The sequence below is a fragment of the Danio rerio genome, chromosome 24 (genome assembly GCF_049306965.1).
Source record: "Danio rerio strain Tuebingen ecotype United States chromosome 24, GRCz12tu, whole genome shotgun sequence".
NCBI classification, from domain to species: domain Eukaryota; kingdom Metazoa; phylum Chordata; class Actinopteri; order Cypriniformes; family Danionidae; genus Danio; species Danio rerio.
Genome location: NC_133199.1, coordinates 41,452,501 through 41,465,000, shown reverse-complemented (window position 1 = coordinate 41,465,000; position 12,500 = coordinate 41,452,501). Strand labels below are relative to the sequence as shown.

Genomic DNA, 12,500 nt, shown 5'->3' with positions numbered 1-12,500 from the left:
ATTATAGCAACCTGATAAAATATGCTAGCATCGTGCTATAGATCAAGATGTCGCCTACTATGCTATTGTTATGCATCAATAGAGCCGCCATTTTAGTACAGGGTAGGGCTCCTTTGAAATCAATGTGGGATTAGGATGTATTGGAGGACTGCCAACGGGAGGCATATATGCATATGTATATATGTGTATATATATATATATATATATATATATATATATATATATATATATATATATATATATATATATATATATATATATGAATTATTAGACCCTCTTTGATTTTTTTTCTTTTCAAAATATTTCCCAAAGTATATTTAACAGAGCAAGGAAATTTTCACAGTATGTCTGATAATATTTTTTTCTTCTGGAGAAAGTCTTATTTGTTTTATTTCGGCTTGATAAAAAGCAGCTTTTGATTTTTTTAAAAACTATTTTAAGGTTAATACTATTAGCCCCTTTAAGCTATATTTTGTTTTCAATAGTCTACAGAACAAACCACCATTATACAATAACTTGCCTAATTACCCTAAGCTGCCTAGTTAACCTAGTTAAGCCTTTAAATGTTTTTTTTTTTAAATGAATGTGCGAACTTTAAAATTACAAAAAACGAAATCTTACCTATGAAATGTTCTGCCTTTATCTTCTTTGTTCGCTCGTTACTACGCCCGTACACAGCACTAAAGTCCAGCATCTTCAGATTAGCTTCAGTCTTGATCTGTGCGGTTGAATAACGTTTGTTCTGGGAGCACTGTACAAATATGGCGGCGGTATTGACACATGCTAAGGGGCTCATATACAATAGCTACTGTATATATCTATGATATTGTGCAAAATCATGCTAGTTAAATGTTAGCAAACAGTTAAAACAATACTATCCAATGATTAAAGGTAAACATGATCAGATTAATTTAACTATTACTTAGCGATTTTGTTGTTTGCTCATCATATCAACCACTCGCAAACACAAAAAAAATCTCAACAACGTAGGTATTTTACTTAATTTATTGGTGACTAATTTTATTTTCACTTTTCTTTTAACCTTCATACAATTATCTGAAAATCTATAAGACCCCGAACAGTAAAAGATACATCTTAGGAGGGGGCATCTTCGAAAAAGAAAAGCAAAACATTCAACAGAAGACAATACTGATATCTTTTCATTTATACAGTAACCTTAACAATTAAACATCCTTTATACAATTGTATCCTTCATTAAGGAGTCCGTTTTCTTTTATTAACATGTATTTATAACTATTATTAGCCTTTTAAAGTCTAAGTGGCAAGCAGAACTCCTCCTAAGCGGTGAAATGTTCTTTGGACACTGGAAATGTTTTAATCATCTAGCTGTTTAGCATCAGATCAAGTCAGGTCACATTCCCTTATCGGCTCCATAAGGAAATAAAGGGACAAGACAGTCGGCGGAAGTTCACAGAAGCCACGCTTTTCCTGCATTTTAATGTCCATCAGTGTAATTACAGTAGCTCTAAAACAGCCGTATACATGCGACAGCAGGGCCATCGCTGTGAAGACTGCGGAAATGTCCTCAAATGTTCATCAGGAACTGATCGGACGCGATAAAAAAACAAATATTTAGGGGAAAGGAGATTGTGAAGAGAGCCATAATCCAAAAAAAGAGGAAGGATTGAGTTTCAAACTCGTTTCAAAATGAAAAAGTCGAAGAGAAAATCAAACATCGTCTGAGATGAGAGGAAAGTCCACGGAAAAGAAGAGGTCAGTCGAGTGGAAGACGAAATTAAACACTTTGTTCATTAAAATTCTGAACGAATAAACAAATGAAGCGATATTTACATCAGAGAGAGATGAAGCGCAGAAAAAAGCACGTTTAAAGGTTTTGCGTCTGCTTCCCTTCAGTGCTTGAGTGTCTATGATTTTCATTTTATTTAAATAGCAAACAATAGTTTCTCAGAGTAATTAAATCAGAGTGCAATGAACATTTCCAGTGAGATTTGCACATAAATCCAGGCCAGGAGGCGACAGACGAAAATCCTCAGCGAGTGATCACGCAGGATCATTTGCCTTGACCCACAATTCGGATGGGCGTCGGCCTGTAATGACCCTTTGCGTTCTGCGTCATCGTAATAAATATGAAAAACAAGCGAAAGTGACTAACCGAACTCATTTACGAGCTAAAATATATGCACACGCTCAACCCTCAGGTCAGCAAATGTCCCTCACATGGGCTAACGGTGTGACTGCGTTACCCAGAAATACACTGGTAACTCGTTTACACTCAAAATTCATTGGATGAATTGTGAACACACACACACACACACAACACACATAGAAGGAATGGGCACCTCAATCCCAAAACACAGGGAAGTCACAGGAACCAAAAGACAGGTAGATCACACACACACACACACACTAGTTTTGGTGATTTATAAGGACTCTCCATAGGCGTAATGTGTTTCATACTGTAAAAGCCACTTATAATAGGTGTACCTGCCAACATTTGTCTCTGAAATTCTGGGAGAACGGGAGGGAGATAGGGGGAGGAGGGTGATGGGAAATAGTTTGTCTGAGTAAAGGCTGATTTATACTTCTGCATTAAATAAAGGCTGATTTATACCAAAGTCCCCTTAAGGCAAGTCATTTCACTCGGCGGCCATCTTTAAAATGCCTCTCAGGCATTCTGTTTCAATGGGGAAACATCAAATTCTCCAAAACGGTTTGCCAATCATACCATTACGTTTCATATTAGGAAACACCAATCAAACATCAACTGTCTGTTTGGTTTCATTTCTTTACGTTCGGATCACGAAATTGACATCTGGTTCAAGCCCCTCCCCTGGAGAACCTTCAGTCTATAGTGATCGCTGATTGGCTCCTGTATTAGAAGGCGGGGCTTCATTCACCATATGTCTGTTACACTTTTCCCCATTCAAAACTATACGAGTGACTTGTCTTGTGTATTCTAGAGTCTTTGTTTATACTTCTGCGTCAAGCGCATGGTCTGGTGCAGCCTTCGCACGGTCGCATAGCCAACACTGACGTGCACCTTTAAAAAATTGTAACTACACATTGCAACGATGCCTAGCGCAAGCACTGCTATTAGTCAGTTTGATGAGCGTAGGCATGGGACGAGAACCATTTTCAAGCTATACCGTGAATTGGAAAAGTCAAGGTTTTAAAACCACCAAACTTTTCTGTAAAACCGTTCCTAAGGTATATGTAAGATTTTTTTTTTACTTTTTTAGCACAAACAGTATCTCCAGCCGAAAAGATATCCAAATATGCCGTATTTAATTGTAAATAAATTTGTGTTTTTGAAACTAATGTAGATAGCGGAAGTCAAAGATTAACTTATATGATTTAGCCAGACATGTTTACTGCTCCAAAATATTTTAAATGTTTCTCAAAATAAAACATATTCGCTGCGTCCGAAATCGCCTGCTACTCAGTAGGTACTGCATTTAAATTTGAATTCACTACTCGACTGTTAGAAACTTTTAGGACGTTCTTTACAGTATGAATGTGAGTAGCATGAATGAGCTAGGACGTACTACGGATGTCATTTTGTCATCATCACGTGACATACCCGCTTGACTTCCATTCGTGTATTCTCTTGCGGTGCATCAAGGGATAGCGTAGCAATGCGCACTTCAGAATCTCGCTGGAAGTAGTAGGTTATCTGGGTACTCCTCGCATGCTGTTTTTATCGTAGTATTAAATATGGAACTATGTGATTTGAAACAGATATTTTGTTCAAAACGAAAAAAAAAAATTGTTTTTTAACTTGTTTTTTAAAGAATATATTTTAAAGCAGTAATCACAATACTGTGAACCCGTAATATTTTTTATCAAGGTTATCATACCGTTAGAACCTTATACTGGCCCATGCCTAATTGAGAGCCGCAAACCCGATGGAGTGACTCTTTACAAGTGTCGAGTCCGGTGGAGGAGCTCCAGATGAGAACTTTTGTACTGTGTTTACCTTATCATGGTTTCCGCTACATTCATTCTTCCATGGCGGGGCGCCACGCCAAAATTGATCCCGCCACGGCTACATTATAGCTTTTCGTTAAAACATTCAGTCGTGTCTTTTATTTTTTTTTTTAAATAGTGGGTGATAATCGCACCAAAATGTATTCAAAGGCAAGCGAATTATAACAGCGTGAACGTTTTTGTAACCATAGTTACAGTGCTGTGCTGTGCGTGCGATATTTGTTTAACCCTTTAAGGTTACGTACTGACTGACTGGCTGACTGACAGGTGTGTGATGCATGAGGCCTGCAAACACGACGTATAGCCGTTTCACTTTACTTCAGGATACATTAATATCGCTCTGTAGGTCTATTAGAGGCATTCATAAATATTCCTAGCAAGTCTAACAAATGCTGGAGACAAACTGGTTACATAAACGCACTAAATCACACTTCAGCAGCGTTTATTCGCGAGCGCACAAGAAGATCTGTGCTTGAGCTGCGTATATATTTGAGGGGGCGTGCAAGATGGTTTGTGCACAAGCAGAGGAAATCAACGCTAAAGTAAAGAGATTCGCATGCTCGTAGGCCATTAAATAAATGCAATCTCGACTTAATACTGCGCTCACGACATTCGTCATTAAATTAACGCCACAGGTAGTTGGTAGATCTGTGTAAAAAAAAGGCCTGCCGCCACAGCTGGAAAAACATCCTAGAGGAAACACTGCTTATGATTAAGTGTTGTTGCACGTCCGCCGGTTCCTGCCTCAAAATGAGCGAGTTTTAGCTACTCCTACATGAAGGCAGCGTTCAGAAAAACAAAACACCCATGAAGAAACTCGACACAGAGCAACATAAACACCTGCGTGCTGTTTGTGTTGATCAGCAATAACACTTCTGAAACGCTAGCTGGCAGTAGGTGTTTATGTTCCTCTGTGTTGAGTTTTTTTGAGGGTGTTTTGTTTTTCTAAACGCTACCTTAATGTAAAAGTAGCTAAATCTCGATCATTCTGAGGCGGGAACCGGTGGACTTGCAACAACCTTAATCATAAGGTAAAACACAACAGTTTCCATCTAGAGCTACTTCACGGGATTGACACTTGTAAACAGTCGCTACAATGGGTTTGACCGGCTCTTGGTCCTGCCCACATTGGTCACAGCTATCAAGCAGACCAATCACAGAGCTTGCGATATGTGTCGTTGTGATGTGTAGTTACAATTTTGAGAGCGTAAGCATCTGTGTCAGCCACAGCAAGGGCTATGCGACATTGTGAAGACTGCGCCAGAGCATATGTGTGCGCTCGACAGTTGAGAACCGTGGGGGGGTGCTGATGTTTGTGGTGTTAGTAACTAATTGTACTATAGGCCAGGTACCAAGCGGTCGTGGCAATCGGATACTATACCAAAGTTGCAACCCGGGGGTTGAGGACTGGAGGGAGGAGGGTGGAATTTCCCAGTGAAGTTTTCCAGGACAAATAACAAAACAGGAGGGTGATGGGAGATGGGTCTGAAATACGGGAGACTCCCGGGAAAAACGGGAGTGTGGGCAGGTATAATAATATAGCCTTACCTCTAAACCCAACCCTCACAAGAAACCCGTGGCAAATTTAAATGTGTAAAAGACCATGTAAATATGACTTTTAAGAGTTTTCAATTACATGGACCCGCAGAAAAAATCGATTAATTGCATTTACTTTATTTAAGTTTGTAAATAATTGATATGGGCTGAATTTAAACAAACTAATTCAATTTAGTAACTTAATTTGTTTGTTCAGCTTATTTAAATTGTTTGCAACAATTTCAGCGCACATGTCCTCATAAACCACCTCAACATTGTAATATCAAGGTCACGATCCAAATTTGTGTCCTCGTAAACCACCAAAACCAACACACACACACACACACACACACACATTCTTACAAGGCTCTGAATCATTAAATAATCTGATCAACATAGTGATTGGATTGGTGGTCTTCTCTCGCCTCCTGTTTTAGTTCATAGATGGGATTATTTGACTTCCAGGATGGAGGGGTTGGACTCCATGATGGCGACGATGATGCGGTCGATGTAGTCCTGCAGACGGAAGTTGATCTCCTCCTGTTTGTGGATGGCCTCCATCAGCTGTACACAACAGGGTCAAAGTTATAATGAGAGGCACGTGATTAATCGATTGTCATGCACATTTTGTCAGTAAAGCCGGACCTGCAATCAATAGTAAATCTCCAGCATGCGCTTTCTTAGGGTGTTATATATAATAAAAAAATAAAAGTCAAAAACACAATTTTTATAGTTACAAATACACACATGCACGCACATTTGTTCAGCTTAAATTTTCTTTAAAAACTGTTTTTTTTTATGTATTAAATTATTTTTTTTATTTCAATTCTACAATTTAGTCTGTCCAGGCTGAATTTCTCAGATCACCAGTTAACTATACTACTGTAGTGTTTATTTAGAAATGGAACTTGCATACGGATTTCATATCAGACATTATATTTTGCACAAATTTAAATTTTTACCTCACAAATCGACCATGAAGGTGTTAATGACCTATCGAATCATAATTCAAGGCTTCAAGGAATCCTGACCTGCGGCCACCTTGTTTCAAATGTAGCAACGGTTACCATGTAAAGCCGTAGTTTGCTGACAAGCTACACAACAAATCGCACATAATATAATTGCACGAATATGAAATCGAAGATACTCGTTCTCTAATATTGACAGCTGTTGAACTACAAGTCTGTTTTTAGTAATGCTGCTACTTCTGAGGCATGTGAAAATACTACAAATAATAATGTTTTTACTCCAAACTCACTTTATAAGTTATTCAGTCACATCAAAATTAAGTGAGATGATTTGGCGTCTTACACTGAATAAGGAATAGTAGCCTTTTGCTGTGTTTATACCAGAAGCGGCATGCACGAATATTCGCACATAAATACACTTGTGAACATTTTGCGTTTACTCACTTCATTCTCGTCTGAAATTTACTTCACAACAGATGCGGATTTGCGTCATGAGCAGGGCTTCTGTCTGCAGTTTCACTGCTAAATGGCTAACATGGATTTTACTGAGAGAGTAGCTGTGCTTTATGTGCTTCAGGAAGGCTGAAAAACAGCGTATATTAGTCCGGCGCCATGACTGAGTGCACTAGATCCTTTCAGAGGTTCACCCAGCCCTGTAAGTTCATCAAAGATGGAGTCTTTCAGCGCTGCTTCCAACTAAGCCAAGCCCAGTTTGATGAGCTGTTCTCCGATCTCGGCTGGAGGATATCCCCTCTGGACACCAACACAGACGATACGTCCTAATCACGCCTCTACATGAGCAAGCTCCTGATTAGTTAATGCGCCGTTAATCTCCTCTGAAGTTCAAACTTTCCAACTTGAGTGAAACGACGGATACAACCTTAAGCTGCGTCAAACACACAAAACGCTCAACTCGCACCACTTCATTTGCTTGTGCCACCTCATTCGTGCGAATCTTGCCACAGGATGTCTAATCGCGTCTTTGCTTTGACTTAACATGTAATTCACTGGCACTTGACGCTTTATCCGCGTCTTGTGTGAACGCAGCATTACAATTAGGTAGTCTTAAAGGTAACCGTTTTTTTAAGACTACATCCACACTAATTAGGATAAATATGAAAGCAGCATCATCTAAAAATGCCCTGTGTCCACAATATTATTTCCAATTGTTTCTCAAAATCTCCACAGAGGCCTAATTATAAGGAGCTCATGTTTAAAGTTGCCTTATACTGCATTGGTTTAATAAGTTAAATTGTTTTATGATATCTACATAGGGTAGGTATATGGCTGAGGCAAGTAAAAAAAAATCTCCAGAAATGCTTTGATGTGCTCATTTATTACTCCTTAAAATACCCAGTAAAATCAGAAGGTCCATATTGACCATATTTGGATCGGTTGTGAATATTAATGAGCTCCACTCTGAGTGCAGCTCTCTTTCACACAGACACACCCAGACATCAAGCAAGATGTACACCGGACACAGACAATGCACCGTGAGTCACGCAACAGTCTGTTTTGTGTTCTGATTGGCCCTTTCACACTTGTTAATTTTACATGAGAAAGAGTAAACAGTGCTGTCTGAGGCTCATGGTTTTCCCAATGTCCATATACAGATCTCTTTATTATTCAATTATGCTTAGGTATACCTAGACTTTCTTTAAAGCAGAGATCAGCATGTATGTGTGTGATACTGACCTCAGCGCGGGAGACGTTGTTGATTTCGGCAGCGAGTGATTCAGACAGAGACTCTGTAAAAAGGCTCTTCGCTCCCTGGATGCTCAGGTTGATGATCTGACCGTTCAGCTCATCGTTCTGCTCCTTCAGACTGCGGTTATCCTGCAAACAAACAGACACAACACTACAGTCATTTAACCTGCTTGAGTCACCGTTTACCATTTATATCTTGAGGCAGTCTGAGCTTTATTGTAAGTTTGTGTACTGGTTTAGCTATACTGGTGAGGGCCAAATGTCCTCGCTTATATACTAAATTTAACTTGCTGTATCCATAAACTAGTAAACACAAATTAAACAGACTCAAGTAGGTACAGTCCTTAGTTGTTCTTTTCGATACTGTGTTGACTAAATTGAGGTTTAGATACATTAAGACTGTAAGGTCTGTTGTAATTTTCTTTTCAGTCTTTGTTTGAATTTTTTATGAATTTTTTACCAGGTTAAATGTTTTGTCTTGTTTTAGTCTTTTGGTTCTTAGTAAATCAGTATGAGTCACTGTTTACCCATATTTTTTTTGTAACAGTTTGAGTGTTGGGTTAGCCTGTGTTGCTAATCTGTTTCTGTTTATCTTTTGGGTGTTAGCTTATCTATCCGAGTCAGAGTTGTTGTTGTTGTTTTAAAATCTATTTTTTCTAAGTTGTTTTGTATCATATTAAGTTTCTTATTTAAAGGATAGTTCATAGTCATCATTGATTCAACCTCTATTTGTTCGAAACCTGTTTGAGTTTCTTTTTTTGAGGAAGATATACAGAAGAACACTGTGGAAAAGCATCTATTCTCTTCCATATATTTTTGCTGTGCCTACTATGGATATCAATGGCTGCTTTAGTTTTCAGCATTCTTCAGAACATCTTGTTTTTTGTTCAACAAAACATAAAAATCCATAAATGTTTAGAACCACTTGAGAATATATGAGGAAATGTTCACTTTTGAGTGAACTACCCCTTTAAGTCTTGGTTAAGCCTGCCTTTCATCAGTTTGAGCTCATTTCAGTTTGATACCATTCAGAAGACAACCATATGCATCAGACATTGTGACATCCGTGGCTGAGACTAAGGTCCAGTTCACACTGATGCACTTTAGTTTTAAAACTGTGTTTTAGAGTGAAAATGATCTACGTCCACACTGGCGTTTCACCTAGTGTTTCTGAAAAATCTCTCCGTTCACACTACACCTCTAAAAATGCACATTACGTGCGCACGTCTGAGCACCAAGCAGTCAGCAGGTGCTTTGAGCACACCTCCCCAGATGAGAGCAGCACACATCAATCAGTTCATCAAGGATGTACCGCTGGATCTCATCTCACTATAGTTGTTAAAGGTGACATTTAATTAATCTTGTTTTTATCTAAAGACTCTCTGGTCTCTTCAATCTAACCTCTCTCAGGTAATGTGTTTTGCCTGAGAGCAAAAATAAGTTAATATATTAATTTATGTAACTGCGTACACTAATTCAGCACATTTGACTGATTGCTTGCCTTTATTTCATATATTGTATGTTATACTTTTACAATGGCCATTATTGATTACCAAATCTGATAGCAATATCAATTAAACAAGATATTCAACAAGAGACCGGGTATGTTTCATTATTTTCAATGAAAATGAAAGGAGGCAGTTATGTTATAGGCTCCATTTTGTTATAAATATGCATACAGTGAAGATGATAATCATATAAATATGTAACTACACAATGCCTCAACAGTTTTGGTGTTTGTTAAGCTGTTAGTATAAAAATTAAAATGAAGCAGTTTCTCATATGTTTTCATTTTATTGTTAAGAAAATGAAACAACATAGCCAAAGTGATGTGAGTGAGGTTATAAGAAACACTGTTGACGTGTCCTTGGTACTTTGTTATCCATATCAAACCTGTGAAGTCTAAACTTAGATGAAAAGGATGCAGGACTGAATTTGTGCACTTGTTATTGAGGAAAAGGATAACAGGAATGTCAGAAGCTCGGCAACCATTCTCCGTTTTCAGGGCTTGAATACTCCGGGGTAGTGTGGACGGAAGGCGTAATGATAGCAAAATGTATGCGTTTTAAAACTGAAACATATTAGTGTAAACAGGGCCTAAGTCTAGGATGAGCACTGAAAGGTGTGTTTTGACCTGTTTGAGTCTGCGTATCTCCTGCTCCAGTTCGTTCTCTCTCATGTGTGTGTTGTATTCTTGCAGGCCGTTGCTGGAAGATCGGCCTCTTCTCGCTTCAGTCTCCAACTTGAACAGCTGCAGGTGTTCCAGCTGCTTTCTCAAGTCCTCTATCAACTACACAGAGAGAGAGAGAGACAGAGAGAGAGAGAGAGAGAGAGAGCAGTCATTAGCAGAGCAACACAAAACCCTTTTTGAATCTGTGCATTAACGGGAAATGGACGAATGTACAAACAACAAATTGTATGAAGTGAATCCATTACGTAAATGAAAGAAATAATTACCATTTTGAAAATAGACATGACCAGGTTGCACATACGAGGAGTAAAATTGGCTCACACACATACATATATCAATGTGGTGATGTCATTGCCTTTCAAACAGTTCCTGCTTGTTGTGAAATTACTTCATAACCGTAACAAGAGGCAATTCAATCCTCAATTTATAACATCATAACACTATTATCATGGATTATCAATATGTGATATCATTTTAGTTTTTTTCAGAAGCTATAAAAATTAAAAGAGTTAAACAGAAAATACATTAGGTCCATTGTTTTTGTTTACATTTCTCAAAACAGTCTATAGATTCACACACTACCCATATTTATTGAAGGGGGAAAAGAAACCAATTTGTGAGTTGTGTAAGAATAGTTTGAGTATAAAACATTGTTTTTATTCAGTAAATATGTTGAGGGAAATTTTTTAAAAGTTGCCTGCTGGAGGACTTTGACAATATTTATCAATGACCATATTGAACATATTAAAATAGCTAATATGCCTTTTTTTTCTGTGGTGTTGTTATCTGGATGTTTTTGTATAATGTGTCTTCGATAAGAAACAGTAGGGGGGGAAATAAACAGAATATTCATTAGCAATGTTCCCAATTTACTGTATATAGCCAATGATGCTGATGTGGATCTAAAACATGATAGATAGACAGACAGACAGACAGACACAAAGAGAAGGATAGATAGATAAATGGATGGATGGATGGATGGACAAACGGTTGGGCAGCTAGACAGATAGATATAGATAGACAGATAGATAGACAGACAGACAGACAGACAGATTCAGCTTCATTGGAGTTCACCTGTGGTAAATTCAGTTGATTGGACATGATTTGAAAAGGCATACACCTGTCTACATAAGGTCCCAGGGTTGACAGTGCATGTCAGAGCACAAACCAAGCATGAAGACAAAGGAATTGCCAGTAGACCTCTAAGACAGGATTGTCTGGAGGCACAAGGCCTCCATCATCCGTAAGTGGAAGATGTTTGGAACCACTAGAACTCTTCCCAGAGCTGGCCGGCTATCTAAGCTGAGTGATCAGGAGAGAAGGGCCTTAGTCAGGGCGGTAATCAATAACACGATGGTCACTCTGTCTGAGCTACAGCATTCTTCTGTGGAGAGAGGAGAACCTTACTGAAGGACAACCATCTGTGCAGCAATCCACCAAAAAGGCATCTGAAGGACTCTCAGACCATAAGAAACTAAAGTCTTTGGTCTGATGAGACTAAAATTGAACTCTTTGGAGTGAATGGCAGGCGTTACGTGTTGAAAAAACCAGGCAGCGCTCATCACCAGGCTGATACCATCCCTACAGTAAAGCATGGTGGTGGCAGCATCATGCTGTGGGGATGTTTTTCAGCAGCAGGAACTGGAAGACTAGTCAGGATGGAGGGAAAGATGAATGAACGTATAAAGACATCCTGAATAAAAACCTGCATCAGAGTGCTCTTGACCTCATCTTCCAAAAGCACACTGCCAAAATATCAATGGAGTGGCTTCACAACAACTCGGTGAATGTCCTTGAGTGGCCCAGCCAGAGCCCAGACCTAAATCCTATTGAACATCTCTGGACATATCTGAAACACCCTCACTTTCCATCCAACCTGATAGAGCTTGAGAGGTACTGCAAAGAGGAATGGGCAAAAATTCCTAAAGGTAGGTGTGTCAAGCATGTGGCATCATATTGAAAAAGACTTGAGGCTCTAATTGCTGTCAAAGGTGCATCAGCAGAGCATTGAGCAAAGGCTGTGAAGACTGATGTACATGCGATTTCTCAGGTTTTTTATTTTTAATACATTTGCAACAATTTCAAAAACTCCTTTTTCACATTGTCATTATGGGGTATTGTGTGTAGAA

At 38.7% G+C, this 12,500-nt stretch overlaps 1 protein-coding gene across 1 annotated transcript in view; it reads right to left on the bottom strand.

The window, feature by feature from the left end:
- Positions 1–4,668: 4,668 nt before the first annotated feature.
- rab11fip3 (RAB11 family interacting protein 3 (class II)) overlaps positions 4,669–12,500 on the bottom strand; it is a 73,178-nt gene continuing 65,346 nt past the window's right edge. Inside the window, 4 exon segments of the mRNA NM_001328521.1 lie at positions 4,669–5,748; positions 5,791–6,069; positions 8,169–8,309; positions 10,315–10,470. Of these exon segments, the coding sequence (NP_001315450.1) occupies positions 5,956–6,069; positions 8,169–8,309; positions 10,315–10,470 (411 nt within the window). The 3' untranslated portion in view covers positions 4,669–5,748; positions 5,791–5,955.